Source organism: Rhinopithecus bieti, unplaced genomic scaffold (assembly GCF_001698545.2).
Source record: "Rhinopithecus bieti isolate Rb0 unplaced genomic scaffold, ASM169854v2 scaffold_37657, whole genome shotgun sequence".
NCBI classification, from domain to species: Eukaryota; Metazoa; Chordata; class Mammalia; order Primates; family Cercopithecidae; genus Rhinopithecus; species Rhinopithecus bieti.
Window position 1 is genome coordinate 242,705 of NW_016815825.1, and position 27,155 is coordinate 269,859.

At 38.9% G+C, this 27,155-nt stretch overlaps 1 protein-coding gene across 10 annotated transcripts in view; it reads right to left on the reverse strand.

Annotated features, from left to right (window-relative positions):
• Nucleotides 1-27,155, reverse strand: part of MBNL2 (muscleblind like splicing regulator 2) — a 181,519-nt gene that overhangs the window by 21,974 nt on the left and 132,390 nt on the right. For 2 of the 10 annotated variants that reach the window (XM_017854069.1, XM_017854066.1), the window contains exons 6-9: nucleotides 17,660-17,713; nucleotides 16,877-17,030; nucleotides 8,794-8,829; nucleotides 7,408-7,502 (exon numbers count right to left, since the gene is read on the reverse strand). In XM_017854069.1, the coding sequence (XP_017709558.1) occupies nucleotides 7,408-7,502; nucleotides 8,794-8,829; nucleotides 16,877-17,030; nucleotides 17,660-17,713 (339 nt within the window). The remainder of the gene's footprint in view (nucleotides 1-7,407; nucleotides 7,503-8,793; nucleotides 8,830-16,876; nucleotides 17,031-17,659; nucleotides 17,714-27,155) is intronic. The other 8 variants (XM_017854065.1, XM_017854064.1, XM_017854072.1 and 5 more) reach the window with 7 other exon arrangements.

The following is a 27,155-nucleotide window of genomic DNA, read 5'->3' on the forward strand; positions in this document are numbered from 1 at the left end:
AAAAAAAAAAAAAAAAAAAAAAAAAAAAAAATGCAAAGGAGGATGGGATTTGAGGTGTCATGTGAAGGACCGTCCATAGGCAAGAATGTGCTGCATAAGGACTCTTGACATTTTCTCTTCAGCTGCACAGAATTGGAGCTGATATGATGTCTCTATGTGCTATATACAAAAGAATTCTACCCAAGTTTCTCACCAAGAGGTGTAAATTATTCATGAAAAATGAAAATGTACTAGATTACAACACTTACATAACTGAGCCTTTTCTTAGAGAATCCGCAAATGCATTTATTAATTAAACTTCAGGGTAGGCCTGCAAAACAGCTGCTGCCGAGTCAGGAACATTAAAAAGTCTATTGTCTACTTATTTTCTAATTTCTTGAAGAGAAAAATTAATGTACATCTATATTGTTCTCATAGATCCAAGACCACCTAAGATAGAGTACTCCCCAACCTCTTCCCAGCCTTAATTTTTTTTTTTTTTTTTTTTTTTTTTTTTTTTAGCATACTAAGCAAGTCTGGATTCTGCTATCTTTAGCCATGCGCACAGTGGAATTCAGCCTCAAACTGCCAAGGAGCTTTAACAAATAGCGTTCACTGAATGCAAATGCTGCAATTTTTATAGTTTTATTTTTTTACGCAAAGAAATTGAGGAGGTTTCAATCTCAATCCTTCGATCTCAATCCTTCTATCTCTCTCTACTATCTCTCTCTCTCTCTCCTGCCTTCTCTACAAAATATTTGATATGGCAATTCTGCCCCATCTGAAGTAACCACATCCATTCTCCAACCTGAATCCCCCCTCTACAGTTAGAATATAAGCAAACAGTTAGAGGTGGCTAAAGGACTTAGGCAGTGTAAGGCAGAGAGAGAGAAGTCTCGGCCCAGATTACTGTTTACAAGGGCTGGATTCTGACAGTTGCTGTCTCTGCTTTTTTGGAGAACAACATACGTGGGGCCCAGCTGCTTTCTGTAATCTGTTCCCAGGAACAAGCAAACTCCGAGAAAGGAGTGTTTCACAGTTTGATCAGCCATACATACAGGCCGGCCACTTTACCGTGTATTTCAGGAGAGAGAGGACAGGAGCCTACTCCTCCCACACTGGGGCCTTGCTGAACCAAGATTTTTCTTGTGAAACAAAATGCAGGCCCCAAAATGGGTCAAGTGGTGAATAGTGGGGAATGTTTAATGCCTCCTACATTTGTCTGAATATAGTCCAGACAGATGGCATTGAATAATAGATGTTTTATAAAACTGAAATGAGAGATGAAATAAAACACAATCTTACCTTTCTAGACTTCTTGGTTAGTACAGGTGGACTTACATATCCAAGAATCCATATACAACTAACTTTAAAGTTATGTTCATGTTTATAGGTCAGAAACAAGCTTTTCTCTTCCCTCTTCAATACTTTAGAGCAGGCCAGATAAAACATAATATATGTCCAGTTACATGTAATTATTTTATCTTTCTGATAAGATATCATTGAAATTGATTATCATATATAATAAAACTATGTCAGGTAAGTCTAGAAAATGAGATTTTCTAATTAATTTATCAAATATAAATAGAGGGCTATATGTATATGACATATTATCAACTAATTTCCAATAAGTTCTTCCTAAGGCCAACTCTCTGCTGAATGTACTTAATCTTTGGAGGAGAGTTCAGAAGATGTGATAAGACCTTGAGGTCATAATATTAAACATGAATCATCATTTTTGGGGATGTGATTAAGTGTTGGTTAACATATTGCCCAGAGTATAATCTGATTTCATTAGCTTCTAAAGCACTTCTTGTGATGCTCTGTAAAAAGATTCCCAATATTAATAGGTGAGAATCTCTTTCCCTAGCATGGACTCAACGGGCCAGAATGAATTACGTGGATAATCTGTTCACTGTCCATAGAGCTCTGATTTGGAGACATGGACAATATACATTCACTCTACACCTGAGGGGACTCTTTCCTTCAAGCAGAAGCCTGTGGTTGGAGGTAGGGCGAGCTTTTGTGACTCCAAGTCTCATTTAGGTAGGAAATGGGAAGGCCCATGTGAAAGGTGAACACATTGCAGGTGTCTGAACAGCGAGGCCACCCAACTGCTGTGCTGGCAGGGACTGAGTTTCGCAGCAGCCTCAATCTTTCTACCACGTGACATTTATTTAGACAGGTTTTGCCATAGTATGAAATCATTTTCATGTTTCTCTTTTGCCAAAAGTAACACTCCCTTTGTAATGGGCAAAGGCAAGACAAAGTAGGCCACTTGCCAGCTGCCATTGTCCCAGTTTAGGCTCTTGTTAAAACCTCTTAATGGCCTCTACAGACTCTCCCGCCTCGAATCCATCTGCTCACTCTTCCTAGAGTACTGTTTCCATCACTGTCCTGCTTGAAAATCCTGCAGTGGCCAAGTCAGGGCCGAACCCTTTAACTTGGTATCAAGGTCCCACACAATCAGAATCAAACCTACGCTGCAGCCACTCCCACAAACGGATGCTCTGATCAGTCTGAATGGGAGTTATTCTCCAGCTAAACTCGATACTGCCCCAGCTTTCTTTGTAGACTTGCATTTGTCTTTCTATTTAATGATAGTGCCTTAAGGAATGTGCAAAGTCCTTGTAGAATTCAGAGGACAGGGAAAGTACTTCTTGCTGGGGGAGGAGGAGAGAGATGTTCAGGGAAAGATTCAGAGGATAAATTGTATTTTAATTGTGCCTTTAAGAATGTTATTAAGTAAATTAAATGATCTCTGTATATAAATGAAGAAACTCAAAATGTATTTATTTGAAAATTATTTTATCTCCCTTTGAAATAGAATATAACTTTGAAATAAAAAATACTAAACAAATTACAACTTAGAATATTGTAATAATTCGAGCTCAGGAATTTTACTCTGCACTCTCATTTTGTTAAAATTTCTTTTCTTATGAAAAAACAGGTAATCCATTACTAAGCTTTACCTCTCTTAATGTACATTCTAAGATTAAATTTGTTTCAATATAGGCATCTTTGACAGATTTACACATTCTGGTCCTTGGTCAATGGACTCAGATTGACTAATTTACATGCTACCTATCATTTCCCCCCACCAACCAATTTTTCTTTTGTTAACAAGCTATTTGTGAGATGATTAGTAGAGGTTAGGAACAAAGTCTATGACAAAAGAAACCCATGAACCTGTTTCCCTAAGACAAAGGACTAATTTTTTCTTAGGCTATCTTACTTCTGTAAAAATTATTGATAATTTTCACTGGTTATTTTATCACACTGAAATAACAAGGTCCATTATATGGTTTCTTTCTTTCTTTCTTCTTTTTTTTTTTTTGAGACAGAGTTACGCTCTTCTTGGCCAGGCTGGAGTGCAATTGCGTGATCTCGGCTCATAGCAAACTCTGCCTCCTGGATTCAAGCGATTCTCCTGCCTCAGCCTCCTGAGTAGCTGGGATTACAGGTATGTGCCACCATGCCTGGCTAATTTTGTATTTTTAGTAGAGACAGGGTTTCTCCACGTTGGTCAGGCTGGTCTCGAACGCCCAACCTCAGGTGGTCTGCCCACCTCGGCCTCCCAAAGTGCTGGGATTACAGGCATGAGCCACTGCGCCCGGCCTATTATATGGTTTCTAAAGATGACCTGGCTACTTTACATAGCTAGCTCAAGGCTCTGTTCAAATCCAGCTCATCTCTCCAGTGTAGGATTCATCTTAGCTTGAGCTGCTAAGGCAGTATACCATCATGGTTAAATCAAGTCTTCTGGAGTCAGGTTTAAACTTCAGCAAGACCATGTAGAAGCTGTCTGACTTTGGCTGAGGTAGCTAACTTTTGTTTCAGTTTTGCCACCTATCAAATGCGGGTGATGATCATTGCACCCATCTCATAAAACTATTGTGAAGAATTGAGTGTCTACATCTATACACAAGTATCCTCTCTTACACAGTATATAATAGAATGTATGATATGATATGTAATATATTACATGAGAGAGACCATTTAGAATCATACCTGGCACATAATAAGAGGTTTATAATAATCATATTATTACTATTAGGTATAATTTGTCTGTTAAGGCCCAAATACCTTAATTGAAACAGAAAAGAGTGCTTAGTAAATTTATTATATTTTTGTTTCTTTATCTGTTCCTAAAGCTAAACAATCAAAAAACATTTTATATTTCCCAAATATATTTGGATTCTGTCCTTATTTAATCTCAAACCACCAGTCCAAGTTCAGTGAAAACTTTTATTGGTGGCACCTTGATTCAGCCTGAGGATAGAGTGGCTTGTTCAGCTTGGCTCACCATGGGGTAAGGTGTAAATTGCACTGGACCTAAGAAGCTGTCATGGGATGTTTAAATCCTCTTTCCTCAATAAATGATTTGTATCTAATTACAAATGCCTATGAGATTTTTAAATATCTGAAGTGACAGTCTGAATTGATCAAATTAACAAAAAATTTGTCAAACTCCAACTACATTTTGTGTTAAAGACAGAAAAGAAGGCAGGGTGCTTATCAGTCACTGAACTCTGGAATCATTAGTTCCACTTTCCATTCTGTGTTTATCTTTGTACTCTCATGCTTTGGGCCTAAAACAATAGTCACTGAACCTTTGGTTCACTGAATCTCAGAGCTGAGAGGGACTCCAGGGGCATCTAGTTCTACTCCTCCTTTCACAAATGAGGAAACTGAGATTCATTATGTTTAAATGACTTACATAATCCACATGGGTATGATTCTATTTGAGTTTAAAGAGTGAAATCTTAACAAGATGATAACTTGTTATTTCAGTCATTAATAAGCTCTGGGTTTCCTACGATTGGATGTTAAAAGAATTGCCAAGGGCTTTTGTCGATGCTTTGCTCTTTGAAACTTATTGAAAATACATAAAGAATATCATATCTGGAAATTTGTGTTCACTATAATTTATTTTTTCATGTTTTTCATGTGCAAGCAGACTTGCATCAAGAGCTGCTAAAGGATTTCTCTTCATCATTTAAGTGCAATCCAGCAGCAACTACTACATCCGATAAACTGCAAAACACAGAATATAGGATTCTTGAAGCTACTGTCAGGCACTCCTTTAATTATATTTCTTTGGATTAAATTGAAATGAAACTTCAGCTACGCTTGCAATTAAAGAAGTTGAAACTTCAATGTATTTCCTTTTCCATTCACACCCTGCCTGAAAGTGATGTATTTTAGCTTCTGATTATTCCACGCTTCCAACCTCTGCCTCCCTACACACATACACACACACACACACACACAGAGAGAGAGAGAGAGAGAAACTTGAATATACATATGCAATCTCTCAAAGTTTTTTTCTACCAAACAGAGCCAAAGAATCACTAGGCTTGAACGATATATATGACACATGGTCAAATATTTATCATGATAAAATAATTTATCCTACAACTCCAAAGTGTTTCTTTATCTTGGCTTCTTTTCCTTTCTTAAAAAACATCTCTAAGTGCCCAAAAGGCTAAACTTACCATATAGAATTTCACTGTAACAAATACTACTATATTATACTTCAAACTTGTATTTTATTTTGAGACAGGGTCTCACTCTGTCACCCAGGCTAGAGTGCAGTGGCATGATCATGGCTCACTGCAGCCTCAACTTCCCTGGGCTCAGGCAATCCTCCCACCTCAGCCTCCCAAGTAGCTGGGACTACAGGTGTATGGCATCATGCTGGCTATTTTTTTTCGTATTTTTGTACGGACCAGATTTTACCATGTTGCTCAGGCTGGTCTCCAACTCCTGGGCTCAAGTGATGCTCCTCCCTCGGCCTCCCAAAGTGCTGGGATTACAAGCATGACACACTGCACTCAGTCCAAACTTGTTTTCTTATAAAAGCACTTTGTAACAAAGATTGGGTCAAAAATCACTAAACATAGTTCAAGGAGGCAGGACTTAAGACTTGAAAGAAACAGGTATCCAGCTTCCGTATTGAGAATGAATGACTGAGAAGAGCTTTAGACCTTCTCAGGTCTAATAATGGAAAGATGCAGTCTCTCTCCCTTCTCCCATCCCACATTAAATCATCATCATCATAATCATCATCATCTTCCCAGCTAAAGAACTCATCCTTGCCTGCTCTTTGTTCTGTTTGTTTCGAAGCTGGGTTGGCTTTCCTTGGAGGACAGGTTGGCATTTTAGAGGTGGGAGTGAATTGCTGAAGAATCGTCCACAGTTGATTGACGCCTGCCTCTGCACTGCTGTTCAGCCTCTCCTCCCTCCCCCACTCTCTGCTCTCTCCTGCTCTGTCACAATGCTGAGGGCACAGTCAGCACTGTCACAGGGTTTAACTTTTATTCCTGCATTCCTGTCCACTCACGCCTCTCTTTGTAGAGATGAAACCTGCAGAGCTGGAATCGTGGATTCACTTGAACGTGGAAAGCAGCATGACTCAGCCCTCCCAGCCTGCAGAATGCGGGTTGGGACTGCCATGATCCCCCAACATGATTTCCCCTAGTTTCTTTTATCCCTTGTCATCTTTTATTAGCAGAGCTGATTTTATTTTAAAACCCATGAAACAAAACTAAAACCAAACCAAAATTGTTCTACTGTGAAGGGAGGGCATGCGCAATAAAGTATTTTCCCAGGCGAGGTGAGAGTTTCTGCTCATTCACCCTCACGCTGTCTCCTTGTGGCTAGAAGCACATGTTTGCAAGTTGGGAGGCTAAGGTCAGGAATACAGTCAGCTTGTGACCGCAGAGTAGGAAATAGCAGCTGGCTGTCACTACAAAATAGTACATCCATGGTCTCACTGGCACATGCATTAAACCAACAGAGTTAAACGCTCCTCATCAGTTATATCCAGCCTTTGTGAGTTCAGCGGCACCCATGACTCTTCATTCCGGATGGTTTGGCTCTTAGGCCAGTATTGGAGCAGATTGTGAAGTGGGAGCCAAGTGAGTTTGGCAGAACCTAAGACCGAGGTCAAATGATCATAAGAATTATTCAGACCTCAAATATGACACTTAGGCCAAAGGGAAGACTTTCTAAGAGGAGAATTTCTTCCTCCACACAGATGATGGGGTCTGAATGAACCGAATTAAAATAGAGCCAGTTTTGAAGCACCCATGGGTGCGCGTCTACGATTTTTATGTGGCCATTCACAAACCACTGGATAGGTAATGCTGTACTAAAAGGAATTTAAGCCTGTCAGGTTAATTACACAATATTAGGTACGAAAACAAACAGTGCAACACAAAACATAGCTACATCATTATTTGCAGTAAATGTTAACTCTAAATAAGTGCAACCTGTCTGTAAATGCTTGCTATAAACTAATTTAAAAAATAAAATTTGATGGATAAACATGAAAAAAAAATTCTCACCGAGAATTTTTTTTTTAAATATCAGCACTCATTTAGAGTTTGGGATTTGTGAAAGAAAGCTTTAAAAGGAGCAAACCTGATTGGCTGTGGCTGTTGCTGCGAAGGGGACACTTGTTGCAGGAGTTGTTGCTGCAGAGACAGTGGCGGACGTAGCGCTGTGCATCATGGGTACTTTCAGGAGGGGAACCATGGGAGCAATGAACAGGAGGGTGTAGCATTATGGTAATAGAAGTGGTATTTTGGCATGGTGAATATCAGAGCAGCAAGCCATCATGGGTTAAACCAGCAGATGGCATGCAATCACAATGCAAAGCAAGGAAGCATGGGAGAGAAATAAAAAAGGGAAAATAGCTTATTACAAGTACAATTAAAGGAAGTTTTAAAACATAATCAGTGATTCCCAGAAAGGCCAAAGCAGATTACTTTGGTTGATGTATTTATAAACATTTTACTTCTAACAATAGATCCATTCCCAATTCAGAGTATACGTTGTATGTAATAATGGTTGTTTCTAAAGTTGTGAAAGGTGATGTCTGATGAAGCAAGAATATGTGATCATCACTTTTAATCATAAATTCTGAGACATCCAAGTCTCCATATGGAGGCCTAATTTGGGATAGGATGTTCTTTGGAATTGTGGTGAAATTGAATTTTTTTTTTTCAATTTGGAACTGCTTACATGAAATGGAACTGCTGTGGGTTGTGGTTTATTTGAATCAATAAACGATGGAGCAAACATCATAGCCTTGATGCAAATTCTAACACAGTTACTCTGAAATAGCCAGGCAAAATTTGCAATGTTTCTTTTTCTTGACTCTAAGTAGATCTAATCCACGTGTCTTAAAGACAGACGTTTGTACCAAGGCATTCATGTGTGTGAAGACAACTACTATCTGCTATTAAAATTGAATGGCTAAGGGAATGCTGAGGTCCAGAAAAATCATGCCAAATAAATCAACACTTAAAATTAGAAAAGATAATTAAGTTAAGAAGCTCAGACATTCGGTTTCAAAATACATCCATTTATAATTTGTAAAAAATGAATACTTCTGGGAAACTCTGATCGCTCTAACACACAGCAAAGAGGAGATAAAGGCACACCACTATGAAACTTTCAAACATTGATGAAATTAGCCTGCCTCGCTGATAGAGTAAGCTCTGTTCCTTACGCTATACCATATAAACTATAAAGAGAAACAAAACACAAATCATTAAAAAGCAGACTCGTACTTGTGGCTTTATGTTTTTGTAGTGATTGTTCTAGCACAAGAGGTCACATTAAAACCGTCATTTTCTTAAATATATAAGTACATTTTTAAAAACCTATATGTTAACTCTAAAGCCAAATAAGCCTTCAAATCTACTATTTCCTGTAGCATTTCTACCATCTCAGAAACAAATTTCAAGCAAGTGAAGGTATTGTACATCATATAAAAGACAAATAAAAAAGGTTGAAACCTACCAATACTGGTAGCGGGTGTCATGCACAAAACTGACCCTGATGTCATGCAATGGTGGGTGGAAAAAGTGAATAAAGGGAAAGAAACAGGTTAGCGGTTTAGAGTTAACATTCAAAGTGAGATTGAAGCACAACCAGAAATAAGTAGGGTTAGTTAACACAGTCTTTTAGGGCCATTCACATTGTCAGTACAGACACAAATATATCAGACTTATTTTAAGCCAATATTATTCCAAGCTCACTCCTTAGACCACTGTCCACACTTTCTATTCATATGCATCGACATGATTCTAATAAGAATGACATATGATAATGCTGTGGTGTCCTTCCTCTAAGACCTCAAAGTATTTTACAGACATTATCAAGTTAATCCTCCAAGGTAGGAAGTAGGTATTTTACAGATGAAAAATCTGAGGCATAGTAACTCCTCCAAGGTCATGCATGGTGTGGGTCAAGGGGAAGGGTAGAAATAGAATTCTCTTCCTAAATCCAGGTCATCTTTTATATTCACTAGAATACACTGAACTTCCCGCATTAAAAGTTTACTTGTTTGTTTGACTGTAAATGTTTTGTGTCAACAATGGTATGAAAATAAGAACAGTATTTAAGATTTAAGATATTCTCCAAATCTGAAACTTGCAGGGCAGGATGGGTGAATTTTAGATTACTGCTTGAAAGCCCAATCACCTAGGAAGACTGAGGTTCTTACAGGGAATGACCTGTATGAGCACATGGTCTTCTCTCTGTTGTAAGATTCATTATGATAAAGGAGTAGTGCCTGGCAATAAAGCCTAAACACTGTGGAGGCAAAATAGTGCAGAGTTGCAGCTGAGTTAGGACCGGGGCTAAGGAATTTTGTCATGACTACTACAAGGTGATCCCTGAGGAGGATTTCTGGCAAAACTAGGAAATCTCAAGTTGGTGTCTGAGTGGGGAGGTAGGAGGTGGGAGGGGCGATTTCAACCCTTTCTTAGAAATAGCTGTCTTACTTGTGGTGATCATAATTAACATACACGCATCAGGAAACTCTGACCATGAATATTATATTCATGCATGTTGTGGAGAACTGAAAGAAAACTGTATTGAAAGCTTTGGGGGAATTATCTGCTACTGGTTCAGTTCCATGAAAAAAAAGTAATACATGGATTTAGATCACTGAAGACTGGGTGTCATGTAGGTGCCTGAGAAGTAATTTCTTGTGAATATAGGAATGCCCTCTTAGAGTTTCAGAACTGACTTCTGAGATATTAGTTGGAGAATTTGAGATGTGTAGGTCTTTATGCTCTGTGGAGCTGTTCATGCTGGAGGGCAACTTTTTGCCTGAACTACATTTTGATCAAGCTAACATGACCTAGTCAGGAAAGGGGGCTATTTAACTGGGCTACAGTCATAGTCTTCAACAAATGTGTGCCAGTACATCCAACTTAAACCTTTCTCCAGCCCTATTCTCTCATCTTCACAATCAAACTTCTGGAAATCTACCTGCACATAAATGTTTACTTCCCTATCCCTACTGAGTCTTCATTCCTCTTCAATTTGGCTTTCATTTGACCTCTGCACTTAAATTGTGAATGCCAATCACCAGAAAAATCCCATATTGCTGCAGCCAGCAGGAACTCTCCCATCCTTACCTCACTGTTCCTGATTCTCAGCAGCATTCAGCACTCCGCCCTTCCCTCCATCGGAAGCCACTGTCTTCCCTTAGATTTTTGATCACACACACACATACACACACACACACACACACACACACTTTTCTTTCTGGCAAGTCCCTTTGTCTACTTTGCTGAACGACCTTCCTTCCCTGAACACTCTCTGTGCTGGAGTTCCTCAGGACTCAGCCATGGGTCCTTTTCATCTATGCTACATTTCCTGTGGTGTATCATTCACTTCATGGGTTTGGATTCCAGGAGCTTCCATGTTTGTGTATTCCACGCAGATTTCTTCTCAAAGTTCCAGGCCCTTTCCTCTAAATGCCCCCCTCACCTCTCTGCTTGGATGTCTCATAAGTGTATCAAATGGAACAGAGCCGAACTTTGATCTTTTCACAGAAACTTTCTACACCTCAGTCTATGGCCACACCACCCTGAAAGCGCCTGATCTCATCTGATCTCGGAAGCTAAGCAGGGTCGGGCCTGGTTAGGACTTGGATGGGAGAAACTTTCTACACCTCAGGAGATACCTGATGGGCATCACCATCTAAGTAGAGCTCTAGTCTGAACTGAAAGTTACGCCTGATACCCCTTCCCCTTGTGAACTTCCCAGGTCCAGCTCACCAATCAGCCAAAGCAATCCTGCTTCTAGCATGCAGCTTGCAGTCATCTGTTTGTCCGTCACAACTGCCACATCTGAAGTCCTGGTCACCATTATCTCTAGGCTGGGCTATGTGATAACATCCTATGTGGTCTTCCTGCTTCCATGTTCGTCCCTCCTTAGTTCATTCTCCAGCTGCTGGCAGAGTAGATCTTTCCAAATGCAGGCCTGGCCACTCCTCCGCTGGAAACCATTCAGTGGTTTCTCATTGCTTTTAGGATAAAGGTCCCCTGTGGTCTAGTCTCTGACTACCTCCCCAGGCCATCCTACACCTCTCTTCCCTGGCACCATGATACAGACAGATTAATTTTTCTTTTCTTTGAAGTGAACACATTACACATCTGTCCTATTTTTGAGCTTCCCACAAGCTGTCCCCTTGGCCTAGAATAATCTTCACCTCACTCTTTTCATCTTCCAGATCTCAGGGTATATGTCACTTCTTTAGAAAATGCTCAGTTGTTATTTTACCTACCTCCCCATGCCATCAAGTCAGTTTCTATTTTTAATCTCACTGAACTCTACTTTTTCATTCATAGTACAGGTTGAGCATTCCAAGTCTGAAAATCTGAATCCAAAGTGCTCTAAAATCCGAAACTTTTCGAGTGCTAACATGCCCCTCAAAGAAAATGCTTCTTGGAGCATTTCAGATTTCAGAGTTTCAAATTTGGGGCGCTCAACTAGTTAATGTAATCCAAATATTCTAAAATCTGAAAAAACATCCAAAATCTGAAATATTTCTGGTCCCAAGCATTTTGGATCAAGGGGTACTCAACCTGTACTCATAAAAAAATGGCCGAGCATGGTGGCTCACACCTGTAATCCAAAAACTTTGGGAGGCCGAGGCGGGTGGATCACCTGAGGTCAGGAGTTCAAGACCAGCCTGCCCAACACGGCAAAACCCCATCTTTACTAAAAATACAAAAATTAGCTGGGCATGGTGGTGCGCACCTGTAATCCCAGCTACTCAGGAGGCTGAGGCAGGAGAATCACTTGAACCCAGGAGGTGGAGGTTGTAGTGAGCAAAGATCGCACCACTGCACTCCAGCCTGGGCTACAGTGCAAGACTCCATCTCAAAATAAATAAATAAATTCTAATTGTATATTTCTATGGATATTTGTTGAACATTGACCTTTCCCCCTTTCTTGTAAACTCTGGGAGAGTAGAGATCTTGTCTGTCTAGGTCTATGGGGCACATAGTAGGTGGTCAACGTGTTGAATGAATGTTCTCTGCCATTAGTAAGAAGTGTGCTGGGAGTGATTTGTTTCTAAAATTTAATAAAATACCCAGTTTGTGAATTGATCCGCTTTAGAGTCAACCATGGATGGATTCAAAGTTACACCTGGCCGGGTGCAGTGGCTCACGCCTGTAATCCCAGCACTTTGGAAGGCCAAGGCAGGTGGATCAAAAGGTCAAGGAGATCAAGAACGGTCTGGCCAAGGTGGTAAAACCCTGTCTCTACGAAAAATACAAAGAAAATTAGGCGGGTGCGATGGCAGACGCCTGTAACCCCAGCTACTCAGGAGGCTGAGGCAGGAGAATCGCTTGAACCTGGGAGGCGGAAGTTGCAGTGAGCCAAGATCACACCACTGCACTCCAGCCTGGGTGACAGAGTAAGACTGTCTCAAAAAAAAAAGTTACACCTATAAAAATGCCCTCTTATTTTTCTTTCATTCAAATGTGGAGCGGAGGGTCTCTTGGAGAGCTTTCCTGTGCTGTGCATGTGAATATCAATGGTACTGCAAATAATCCACAGCTCCCACAGCCGCACTGGGCTAGGATCAGTCATGTCACTTTGGCTTCAGTCCTGGATGTGGCTGAAATCCTTAACCAAATGAATTCCATGAGCCTCTCTCGCTAAGTGGCCTAATAATGCTGTGAATATTGGAAATGCATAGCTTATGCATGTGTGGCTCCCTTACTCAATGCCACATCTCTGCCTTTGTATAACACTCCCATCCTCGACTCTCTGCATACACCCTGTATATACTTTATGTTATAGCTATGATGGACAATTTTCTGTTCTTCAAGTACACTCTTCCCACGTCCCAACTGGGATGCTTTTCCCCCTCTGACAAAATCTTGCTTCTCTTTCAAACTCCTAAGCAAACTTCTCCTACTTCGGAAAGTCTTCTTTCTCCATATCCTTCGTAACCACCACCTGGTGCACATGCTGGAGGCAGAATTCATTGTCCCCTCTCCTTCACTCTCGAATAGCTTTGCCCAGACCCTCAGTACTGTTTCATCCTCTGCAGAATATTTGGTTTTCACCTCATTATGAACTCTTTTGTATTCTCATTACTGGCTCTGGAACCCAGAACATACTATGGGTTCAAGGTATGTTTGCTGAATTGAATGGAATAAATTTTGTTGTGCTTATGCAGATATAGATGCCACTAAACACTGATCAATCTTTCACCAAGTCATGTGACAATCTGAGGTAACATTTACACATTTCTCATCATTAGGCCATATCTGGACACTGTCCCCTGTTCTACTTATTCTATACTTTTAATATAATGAAATAAATCAAGGAAGGATTCTGTGGGTTGCCTTTGTTCTGATTAGTTGAAGCATTTCACTAAGGCACTAATTCTATGAACAAAGACTTCTCAAATGTTTTCTGCTTCAGCTGCACAAATATTTCAGCTGTCATATCTGTGAGCCAGAATTATCTGGGTAGTTCCATTAATTATGTATTCCACTTTGCAGTGTAGACACAGCCTCAGTTTTTCCATCTGCAAAATGCAAATAACCATGCCCGCCACTAACAGAACTGCAACATCTTGAAGAATAATGAGATAATGTCTATAAGAACACTTACAGTAACTTAGAATAAACCTGTCAGGGAAATGCCAAGAATTATTATGCTGCTATTTTTGTAAGTGTGTGTGGTTTTGCCACTTTCCTAACATAGAAAAGAAAAAGTCTTAACTACTTGGTTAAAATAATCCCGATCAAAAAAGAAAAAAATAATAAGAAAACTTCCACCCACGGCAAATGTACTAGGGCATCAACTAGGGCAATAATGATCTTAGCATGGTTTGGGAGAAGACTCTCATATTTTGTATAACATTTTATATTAATATCTTTGCAAACTGGAGGCAGAATTCCCAAAATCCAAATTCACATTGTGTCAATGGGAGAATTTTAGTATCATACCAAAAGCTTTAACTATGAATGGTTTTTGATCAAGGGCAACCTTCAGGAAAACACAAAATGCTTTTTTGTTCTATATTTATGTTTATGTAAAACATTTATAGAAAAATCAAAATCTGTTCATTTAAAAGTAATGGGTCCTCTATGTACCAAGTTATAAGAATTATTTTTGAACATCTTCACTTGATTTGCAGAGGTTTCAAATCAACAATGATGAACAATGAGTGATTATTATCTTTATCATTTTAGAAATAAAGTTGAAAATGTGGTTTATAAGAAAGAAAATCAGAAGCAAAAACTTGAGCTAAAATGAACGATAAAATTCCTGGTATGGGTTTAAGTGGGTTAAAGATTATTTTAATTTCCTTTTAATAAAATTATTTTCTCTTTCCTCATTTAAGAGAAATGTGAAAATTCTTAGCAGTTGAAATACCATTTCAGAACACTAGATCCACATGTTTGTTCACTCTGATATTCATGTCTTGTAAGAAATGGAAACCCTTCTAGTCACTGCATTGGTGTGCTAGGACCCACTTTTTGGCTTCCAAAGCCCACTGTATTGAGGGTTGCCAGACACACTTAAGCTGTTCCTAAAGAATCCACCAGAGGGCGGAAGTACACAACCACAGCGCCAATGCAGCCGTATGGGTCCTTCATGCAATTCATTTCATCAACAAAAATCAGGTCATTGCATAACGGATGTTGTTTATCCTTGCTTTGGGAATGTTTAAAAGGCTTCCAGGTGAAATATTTTAAAGTGATGATTCTTTCAGTGATTTAACACATCAGTCATTATTGGGTTGGAGAATTAAACATGTGCTGGAGGGCTTCCGGGTCTTTTGGCAGGCTTAGCACCAGAGCTCCATAGGTATTCCCAGGACATGGTAATGGCAGTAACATACATACTTCAGAAACAGGCTTCTCCTTTTACATTTTTCTCCTCGGTATATTCTTCCTTAATTTTTTTTTTATCTTAAAATATCTAGTGGCCAAGAGGTCTACAATGAGACACTTTGTAGTAACCACACAGGACATTAACGTAAGTTTACCTTCTAGTAATTATTTTACAAATGTGTTATCTCAAGTAGATTACATGTTAAAACACTGCTATGCTGTAACAGCACTGGGATGTCACTAATTAAAGCTGTAATAGGGCAAGAGTGAACCCCTAATAAATACTGCATTAGAGATTTCTTCTACAAGTCTGTGAATTTAAGATAGGTTCAAAACTAACATAAGAAAAGTAAACACTGAAAACCACTTTGCTCACATAATTTATATCTTAACTAAAATATGTATTGTTCACAGGTTACTAATGCATTCCAAAGTGTAGATTTTATACAAAGTATATCACAGAAATATTTTACCTCCCTCTAATGTTAACTCTGATAAGCTATGGGATTTAAGGAAATGGATAATAAGCTGGAAAAGTTCAAATTTATGGATTTGAATCAAAAAACTCTTTTTGTTAGAATTGTTATTCATTTATATTTACCTTCATTTCACTGTTGTGGGCTGAAGAATTTTGACTCACAAAGAACTCAATGGATGGTCTTCCCACCAGGGCTTAAGTTATCCCCTGCTTCTAACATTGACTATAAGGTGAAAACCGAAGTCAGTTATGGTGACTATCTTTGCATATGGTGTGCGTGTGTGTGTCTGTGGTTAGAGATGTTGGTGCAAATGGGGGAGGGATGACATGCTTTCTACTTTTGTTTTTTTACTTTTATCTGACTTTTTGGGGTCACTTATTCAAAAATTCACTTTTATCTGCTTTTTTCTTTTTTTCAGGAGAACTCTGTGGTATGTGTATATAGAGGCAGGTCTGGGTGGTAGAATGTGATGTAAATGGAGTTGGTCACAGGGAAATTTAGTTCTTTTTCTCATCAATTGTGGCACCTTGGAAAGTCACTTCTCATTTAGGGGGCCTCAGGTTTCTCATCTGTAAAACAATCAGCTGGATGAGGAGATCACTAAGAGTCCTTTAAACTCTAAGATTCTATGACTATTACAATGGATCTTTTAGTGGAATCATAGTTAATGCACATGGTATGTAATAGTATCAGGCATTGGCTTAGACACTGAGGATAAGAGCTCTATATACTTGTGAACTTGGTGAAAGTTGAGAAGGATGGAGAAAGAGATAGAATGGATATAAAAATAAGAGTAGAGAATTGCTTTAATTTGAATAGTCTCATTGTTTTAGTGCTCTGAATAGAAATAGAAAAAAATGGTTAGTATTTACTGGAATTGCTATTTTTTAGGTCATTCAGAGTTAACGACAAATTTCAACTGTCACACATAAAAGGTCTTATTCACATAAACAATTTGACAGGGCTTGTGTGAATACGAGAAACCAAAAGCCCTAACTGCTCTCTGTTTCTCATGGGTTAAATCTGTCTTTTCAATCTATCAAATATTTGGCTTTAGAATCCTAACAGTCTTTAGCTATCATTCAAAGTAAGGTAAATACATTTAGATAGCTAGGACAACGATGAATTTCAAACTGTATTATACCTTCAAAAGCAAACTAGATGCCACCAAACAGCTTAAAGAAATGAGAAGAAAGCACATGACCAGAAGGGCACAGGACATAGGGCAGTAAGGGCACATACCTGTTGGAATGAACGTGGCGTGTTGCTGCAACTGTGCGCTGGTGAGAGCCTGCTGGTAGTGCAAGACGCTGGGGTTAAAGACCGCACTGGTACCATTGCTTTTTTCAAGTGCTTGTCTCTTTGGTAAAGGATGAAGAGCACCAGGGGGAAAGGCCTAGAAATGAAGAATTCGATAAGATATGTCTAACTTAAAGCAAACACAACTTCCGTGTTCATAGAGATCATCAATTGCAACATTCTTTTTAAAAATGACAGCTAAGGAGATGCCTCTGCCATGCACCTTAATTTAAACAGCGGCAATGTCGAATGAGTGAGAATTTGTTATTGAGAGCGAAAGCATGATTTCTGTAACCCAAAATGGTAGCATCTCAACTAAGGAAAAGAAAAACTATCAAGCAACAACAACAACAAAAAAATGGCTTCAGCTTTTAAAATGAGTTAAACTATTCTAAGGGGGAGGAAGCATTGGTGTTATTATTAATACCTATTCTTTTATTTAACTAAATGACAATTTCTTGAATTTAAAGGTTAATAAGAATTATAATGAACATTTTCTGAGTCAAATAATTTAAATTTGCTTCACTCTTTTGGAAAAGGTATTAAAATTTGTTAGGATTAATTTATTTCACAGATTACGTATGAGAATGAGATGGCTAAACACCTTATTGGATTTTTTCCATAAATTAATAATAATGATTGTTCGCAACCAATATTTTACAATACAAATCTCAGATGGTTCTCTGAAAAGCTACATGCAAAGCGAAAGGTGAAAGGTCAAAGTACCAGGTCTACAGTTGCTTCGAGAGGTCGCTTCATTGCTTTGGCAGTCGACTGAGTCTTTTAATAACAGGCAGCGAGCACATGATGGCAGTGGGCCAATGGGATTCAAGCGAATTAACATACAGGTAAACAGCAAGCAGAGGTGCATCATGGGAACGGCATTGCATTGTGGATAGGTGAGAAGGAAAAAAATATTCTGAATGCAATATACAACGTACAAAACACTAGGCATGCACAACAACAAAAATGTTCTCTAAAGAAATGAATATTACACCTTAAATTAGTATTGAAGCAAAAATGCATCTACTATACCTTAGTTAAAAGCATATAAGAGAGTAAAATATAGATGTTTGAAATTCAGGAAAGTTAATTAAAACAGCAGCTTGCATACACACCATAAGCATTTTTTATATTGCTTCAGAAAAAAATGCAAAATTTGTAAGGGCCATAGGATCGAAGAACTTCTGATAAGTTAGTTTTCAAATATGAAATAATGAATCCATCGAGTAAGGATAAGACCCAAGTTGAAATTTTTCATAAAAATAATTTAAAATTCATAGCTGGCCTAACAAAATGAAGTGGCGAACTGAGACAAAAAATTCAGGCAAAAAAATATTCAAACACAAGATTATTTAGGCGAAACTGTTGGGTTTGGATCTTTATTTTTTGTCTGAATCATGTGGATAATTGTCTCAATTCTTGTCTTCACTCTGCTAGTGTGAGTCTTGTCATGTGGACTAAAGTTCCAAATTTAGTGTCTTGAATTTAAATAGTGAGTTTCCAGAATTCCCCACTTTTATTCCATCATCCTGTTTTTAACAACCAACTTATCATCCATTCTGTTTTCTACTACATTGAAAATGTTCATTTCATTTATCTCAAACAACTTACCGGATTATACTAAGAAAATACCCTTTAAAAGGTATTTAGTGTCCCCCGGTATCAAAATAATTTCTATTTAGTAATTCTATTTGTACTTTTAGCTACAGTCAGTGACCAACCCATTAATGAAAAGTGGAACTCTTGGAAAGAACACATACAACAGCTAAAAATAGCAAACAGCTAAAAATAATAGCAAAGAACTGCTTGAAAGATTAGAAGTAAAATAATATCTTTAACTTAGAACCATAATTTTGGGAAGACAGTTTCATTTAAACAACTGAAATAAAACAAATATGGATTGATTTAGACCACAATGAAAATTTTCCTATTCTTTGTTACTTGTTGTAAAAAAAAAAAAAAAATTAAAATTCTATGATGGAATTCTATGCAAATAAATAATTCAAAGGAATTGCTCCAATGCAAATAAAAAATGAAATACCCTTTTCTATGTTTAGCACAATAGGTAAATCCCTAAGGTTTGTCTAATAAAGACAAATATTATATTCTAAAGTTTTGAAATAGAACTTTGTCATTTGACATGAGATAGTACTAAAATGGGAAACAGTTAATGACATTTTCCTGGATAAAGGATGTTTATTGTTGTTTTATAATTCAGGATAAAATGTATGGAGATAATAGGGGATAAGGGGAGAGCTGAGGAGGGGAAGAGACTAGAAATAAAGTAGAAAGAACTACAGGCAGAGAAGAGATTTAGAATGGCCAATGGAGAAGAAAATGTTTTGGAAGGTAGTTTTGATCAGGGTCATTGAATAACATGAAATCAATGTTGTGAAAGTACAATTGTGAACATTAAAAACAATGAGCTAACAAAACTTCTGTGTACTGGACATTCTTTCCTTGCATGTAACTTTGACATCATGTAACTTCCATAATGCCATTTTTGTTTTGAATCTTCCATCCTTGCACAGCTTTGCATTGTTAAGTAGTGCAGAGTTTTCTTTTGTTTTGTTTCTTGAGCTTCAGTTAATTTGCGTCAGCTGAAGAAGGTTACAAAGCCTATTCTCATGGAGCACATTGAGAACATGAACTGGATCATTAAACTCAAAATCATTTTGGCCTTAACTTTCTGGACTCAATTTTTCCTTTCCCATTTGCAATCCTAAGTATTTGCAGAATGAATCCACTAATGGGTTGATCTTTTTCAACATGTTAACTAGAAGAGCGATTGTGTCTCCAAAGGCTGATATTCATGAACAAAAACTTGACTTAACAAGGAACCATTTAATGAAGTCTCCAAGTACAATGAAAATTAATAAACATTTCCCTTTAGGATTGTCACGTGGAAGGTTAATGTTCTTCTTCTGGTCTTAGTGTGATGAAACTTAATTTCCATAGAATTTAGAATAATCTAGGAATGTATAAAAACTGAGAACACTAGAGTGAGCAGGACAGTGACGTGTATCTCTATCATTCCATGGCGTGAGTTTTCTTTATTAGAGGCAGATCTCTCCTGTTTAAGTAAACACTGAGGTCTTGGAGGATGGGGTGTGCATATTAACATGCTGTTCGTCTCACACGGTGAAGTAGGTATGTGGAGAATGTATTTTAAAAATCCATGTGGATGAATAATCATGTTATAATGTAGCATTTTCATATACAGATGCTCAGTTTTCAGTGATTTTGACTGCTGGCATATGTTTACCTACATTGAAAGATCTTCAGGCTTAGAACAGATCTCATAGATCACCAAGCCCAGTGTATCCTAAGATCCTCCTTAAGCACCAAGACAGTTAATTGAGTCCTCACTATGTATCAGCCACTTGGAATCCATCTGGCTGGCATCACCAACATTCTGAGCCTTTGCTTCTCTGGGCCTCTCCAGTTTGGTGAGCGTGGGTGATGAGTCAGAGGAGGTTCTATGGGCAGTTAGGCTTTTATTTTTTTGAATTGAGGACCAATCCACCTGCAAGTCAAGGTAATCGAACCAACTGCCCACATCAGGCATGATAGGCAAAGACCAAATCTGAGGGGTCAGAAAACACTGACAACAATGATCAGAGCTGTCACTTTAAAGTAGGAAAGAAGGTAGACAAGTAGGATGCCAATCAAAGTTCCTGTACAGACTTTCCTGAACAATCAAAACATATCTAGCTGATGGCCGCTTGTCCTGTTTCCTTTTGCAAAATGGTTCTTTCCTTGTGTCACTCCATTTTGGTGTATGTGAACAAAGATTGCTTGTATGAAGATCAGACACCTTTTGTGTTAACACTACCGAAGAGAAGTTCTGTCTGGCTTATTCTCATGTTAAAAAAATTCTGGTGATTGTGATGGTTATGTTTTAAGAAGTATGTAAAAGAATAAGACTCTAAAGGAAATAAATGTCTTTTATTCTGGAGTCAAAACTTTCCATTCTTTTTAAGCATCTAATTAAAATAAGTGGGAAATCTCCAGACAATAATATAAATTGTACCCTGGAAATGCTTGGGGTTTATATATGGAAGTCAGGTGAATGGAATATTAATATCTTCTAACTGCATTCATCACTCCTGTTTGTCCTCTTAGATAAGGAAAGAAAATAATAGTTTTTCTTCCATGTACTGAGTAATTTTGCCATTAGAGTAGCAATACTTTGACTTTATCCAACAGCACCTAGGCTGGTTTCAAATGAGCCTCTTACTTCAACTAAAAACACATGACAGATTCAGTAATTTTCATGTCATTGTCAGAAAGAACCTGGCTTTTGTTCTGAAACTACATTCCTTTGGGTTGTCTTTGACGATGCTCCAAGATCCTCTGACTTATCAGAACTCCAAATTTGGGCACGGTGTAACAATCCAAGAAACTATGGTAACTAACACTGTTGGCATCCACTGCAGTAATCTTTATGCAGCCTGATGAATGTAACCATGAATGTAATGTGAAAATGTGTACAAGGGTACACAGAAGAGTACAGCTTTGACTTGAAGAAATGCAGCAGGGAAATGACCTGTTTGTGTAAATGGCCATTTTCCCTCTTATCCCCATCAGCCCAGGTCATCTACCACTGACATATACTAGGTGCATTGTTCCTTTAATGACTGAAGTATATATTGGTTGCAGATGTTAGAAATGGTCCATTGAGAAAACAGGCAGATGAAATCAGGGCTCAGCTCTAAGGTCATTATTAGTACCTTGATATGTTGTGTTAATAAGTACAGGCATAGGTTGTTTTATTGCACTTTGTTATATGGTACTTCGCAGATACTTCAGTTTTTTTAAATTGAAGGTTTGTGGCAACCCTATGTTAAGTCTATCAGAGTCATTTTTTCAACAGCATGTGCTAACTTTGTGTCTTTGTCACATTTTGGTAATTCTCACAATATTTTAAAATTTAATGTTATTATATCTCTTATGATGATTTGTGATCAGTGATGTTTGATATTACTATTTTAATTGTTTTGGGGCACCATGAACCATGCCGCAAACTTAATCGATAAATGTCATGCATGGTCTGACTGCTCCACTCACTGGCTATCACCCCTCTCTCTCCTTCCTCAGGCCTCCCTATTCTCTGAGACAAAATTATATTGAAATTAGGCCAATTAATAACTTTAAATGGCCTCTAAGTGTTCAAGTGAAAGAAAGAGTCACACATTATTACTTAAAATACATACTCCATATTGGAGCTAGAAATGATTAAGCTTAGTGAGGAAGGCATATCGAAAGCCAAGATATGCTAAAAGCTACACTTCTTGTGCCAAGGTTATCCATGTTGTGACTGCAAAGGGAAAGTTCTTGAAGGAAATTAAAAGTGCTACTCCAGTGAATATACAAATGATAAGAAAGCAAAACAGCCTTATTGCCGACGTGGAAAAAATTTTAGTGGGCTGGACCGATCTAACCAGCCATAGCATTCCCTTAAACCAATGCCTTATTTATTTATTTATTTATTTATTTATTTATTTATTTTCTTGAGGCAGAGTCTTACTCTGTCACCCAGGCTGGAGTGCAGTGGCACGATCTCAGTTCACTGCAACCTCTGCCTTCAAAGGTTCAAGCGATTCTCATGCCTCAGCTCTTCGAGTAGCTAGAATTATAGCCATATGCCACCATGCCCAGCTAATTTTTGTATTTTTAGTAGAGATGGGGTTTCACCATGTTAGCCAGGCTGGTCTCAAACTCCTGGCTTCCAGTGATCCACCCACCTCTGCCCCACAAAGTGTTGGGATTACAGGCAGGAGCCACCATGCTGGCTGAAAACCTAACTTACAGCAAGGTCCTGACTCCTCAATTCTATGAAGGCTGAAAGGAGAGAGGAAGATACAAAAGAACAGTTGGAAGCTAGCAGAGATTGGTTCACAAGGTTGAAGCAAACAAGCCGTCTCCGTAACATAAAAGTTCATGGTGAGCAGCAAGGGCTGATGGAGAAGCTGCAGCAAGTTATTCAGAAGATCTAGCTAAAATCACTGATGAAGGTGGCCACACTAAAGAACAGATGTCAATGTAGACAAAAAAGCCAGATATTGGAAGATGTCAACTAGGACTTTCAGAGCTACAGAGTAGTCAAGACTGGCTTCAAACCTTCAAAGTACAGCAGCCAACTCTTGCTAGAAGCTAATGCAGTTGGTGAATTTAAGTTGAAGCCAATGCTCATTTACCATTCTGAAAATTCTAGGGCCTTTATGAATTATGCTAAATCTACTCGGCCTATGCTCTAGAAATGAAACAACAAAGCCTGGATGACAGTATATGTATTGACAACATGGTTTACTGAATGTTTTAAGCCCACAGTTGAGACCTACTGCTCAGAAAAAAAAGATTTGTTTCAAAATATTACTGTTCATTGACAATGTACCTCATCACCCAAGGGGTCTGGTGGAGATGTACAAGGAGATTAATGTTGTTTTCATGCCTCCTAACACAACAGCTATTCTGCAGCCCATGGATCAAGGAGTTATTTCAACTGTCAAGTCTTATTAATTAAGATATAAATTTTGTAAGGCCGTAGCTGCAATAGATAGTGATTCCTCTGATGGATCTGGGCAAAGTAAACTGAAAACCTGTAAAGGATTCACCATTCTAGATGCCATTAAGAATATTCATGATTCATGGAAGATCAAAATATCAACATGAACAGGAGTTTGAAAGAAGTTAATTCAAATCCTCGTGGAAGACTTTGAGGGGTTCAAGACTTAAATGGAGAAAGTAACTGCAGATATAATGGAAATAGCAAGAGAACTAGAATTCTTAATAGAAGTAGAGCCTGAAGATGTGAGCGAATTGCTACAATTTCATGATAAACTTGAATGGCTGAGGAGTTGCTTCATGGAGCAGCAAAGAAAGTAGTTACTTGAGATGGGTTCTACTCTTGGCTAAGATGCTGTGAACATTGTTGAAATGACACCAAAGGATTTAGCAAAGTATATAAACTTAGTTGACAAAGTAGCAGCAGGGTTTTAGAGGATTGACTCCAATTTTGAAAGAAGTTCTACTCTGGGCAAAATGCTATCAAATAACATTGCATGCTACAGAGAAATCTTTCATAAAAGGAAGAGTCAATCAATGTGGGAAAGTTCATTGTTGTCTTATTTTTAAAAAATTACCACAGTCATCACAGCTTTCACCAATCACCACCCTGATCAGTCAGCAGCCATCGACATCAAGGCAACATCAAGGCAACATCTTCCACCAGCAAAAAGATACGACTCACTAAAACCTCTGATTGTTGGTTAGCATTTTTAAAGCAATATTTTAAAATTAAGGTGTGTATATATTCTTTAGACATAATGTTCTTGCACATTTAATAGACCACAGTATAGTGTAAACATAACTTTTATACGCACTGGGAAACCAAAACATTCATGTGATTTGTTCTATTGTGATACTCGCTTCATTGCAGTGGTCTGGAACCAAACCCACAATATCTTTGAGATATGCTTTTACTTGAAGGACTAATATTTTCATATTATCAGGGCCTCATTCCATACCTCAGTGACCAAGGATAGCCACTGGGACCCAGGCTGAGTCAATCACAGCATCCCGTCACTGACCACAGGGACAGCCACCAAAATGACGTTTAACTTCTTCCCCCGCACCAATATCTAATTTGAGCTGGTATAAAAGACACCATTCTCTCTCTTGCCAAAAGATGTAAGAATGCATCCCTATAGATGTCCAAAGCCTTGATCCCAGGTCCTGTAGAGAAGCTGACCTTAGAGAATGGTGTGGCTATAGTAAGAGAAGTAGGCAAGGGAAAGGAGAAAGTGACCTGTCGGGTCTGAAGTTTCTGAACCCAGGCATTCCTGAGCCCATCTCTACTAAAAATACGAAAATTAGCTAGGCATGGTGGCATGCACCTGTGGTCCCAGCTACTCGGGAGGCTGGTGCTGAAGAATCTCTTGAACCTGGGAGGCGGAGGCTCCAGTGAGCCAAGATCGTGCCACCGCACTCCAGCCTGGGTGACAGAGCAAGACTCTGTCTCAAAAAAACAAACAAATTTTATGAAAAATTATGTTCTTAGTGCCCATCAATCAACACACCAATTAGGATACGTTGGAGCTGGCCTAAAATAATGATTACAATGAAAAAAAAAATCTTACTTCTTATGGGATGAGATCCTCACTAGGTGGATAGTAGAATGGATTCCACATTGGCAAAATGTGTCAAGGACCTCATTTGTGCTCTAAAAGAATTCCTTTTTTATCAGCCTTAAGTGATCAGTTTACTCCTCTCCTTCCCATTCCCAATTAAAATGAGTTTTGGAAACTACTCTTTTACTAGAACAAAAAAGGGGAGAATTTCTCTGTTTCTTATTGACCCTCTTGTGTAGATACATACATCTCCACATATATAGGAATTCACTCAGAAAAATCAGCATTATGTCCAATAACATAAGCATGAGAAGGGCAAGAGGAAAGGACACTGAATGGATAAGAAAAGGACTCAGAGATTAAACAAAAGAAAAACAGTGATTTAGATGAAGCGCCCTGTGCTCAAGGTGCGTGGAAATAAGCAGCTCAGATTGGAAAGGTCTCTATAACCACATGCTCCGCACCCAGTGGTGATTACCTCAGGGCAGACGTTGCCTTTCTTGCTGTATCCCTATCACTGATTGCAGGTCCGTGCCTTAATAAACATTTGTGCAAACAATGTTGAGTAATGGTGAACTTGTTTGTGTGACAGCTACCCTTCCATTTTAATCAGTAATCAGTGTGTGAGGTGGTGGTTGCTAGCTAGAACAAAGTGTTTTCAAACTGTACTTTTCATCTCTGCAGTCATAGCTCTCCTTCTTGAGGGAGGACTGGCCACTGAGTCCTTCATGCCTTCTGGACCCGATTAAGCATTTCTATCATGTCATTGAGGAGCATTTTATTGCTCTCAGTTACTAACTCCAAACTCCTTGAGGGCAAGGAAACCTGCCTGATTTATTTATTCTACCCAGCAAGTGCCAGATGCATGGTCTCATTAAATTTTTTGAAAGAATGAGTGCCTATCACATATTAACACAGACTTCTGATAAGCCAGAGAGCTCACATGAAAACAAATTAATTAGAAACTTCTGCAACCTGATGCAGAGGTTCTCAAACTTTGTGGTGCATTGGAATCACCTGGGAGCTTTTAAAAAATGCCACTGTCACCAGGTGTGGTAGCTCGCACCTGTAATCCCAACACGTTGGGAGGTAAAGGTGTGAGAATTGCTTGATCCCAGGAGTTTGAGACTAGCCTGGACAATAGGGCGAGACCCTGTCTCTACAAAAAATTTAGAACTTAGATGGGCCTGGACCCAGCTACTCAGGAGGCTGAGGTGGAAGGATCACTTGAGCCCAGGAGTTTAAAGCTACAGTGACCCCTGATCATTCCACTGCACTTCAGCCTGGATGACAGAGACCTTGTCTTTAAAAAAAAAAAAAGTCACTGCTCAGGCCACACCAGACCAACTAAATAAGAAAATAAGAAACTTCAGGGAAAGGGACAGATGTCAGATCAGACCCTTCAGGTTGTTCCAAAATGTAGCCAAGTTTGATAAGCAGTGTCTAGGCAGGTGCTTCTCAAATATTAATGTGCATACGAAACACCTGGGGGATGTTTTACAATTTAAATTCTGATTCCCTGAGGTCTGGGGCGAGGCTGAGGATTCTGGAGGCTCCACAGGTTTCTGGGTGATCCTAATAATGGTGCATCTGGTCTCTAAGGGACAGTTAGGCTCCTTGAGATTCTGAGCAGACTCCCAGGCCATGATAATGATGTACTGCTGGTCTCTAATGACAGTAGGTGACTCAGGGAAGCAAGCCTGGGTCACAGGTCTTTTTTTTTTTTTTTTTTTTTTCCCTGCATCAGCCAGGATGGCTCCACTTTCATCTGTTTCATTCGTTGCTATTCTGCATAAAATCTCACTGTGGTGGGGAATGTGACCAGCACTGCCCTTGTGATAAGTGCAAGAAGAGGAGAGAATGGGAGTAGCGAAAAGCCAGATGACTCGCTGGGCTTCTCTTAGGCCACAGCAGTCCTCCGCGGCTGCACCAAGGAGCTGGTTGCCTCCTGGTGCTCAGGTGCAGAAATGCGCCTTTCTTTCCCCTCTCTGAAGCGGTGCCCACCTTCATGTTCATTACAAGGCCCTGAGCCTCTCTTAAGAAGACCCTAAGTGAGCACACGCAATCTCCGCTGCCCTGGGAGTGGG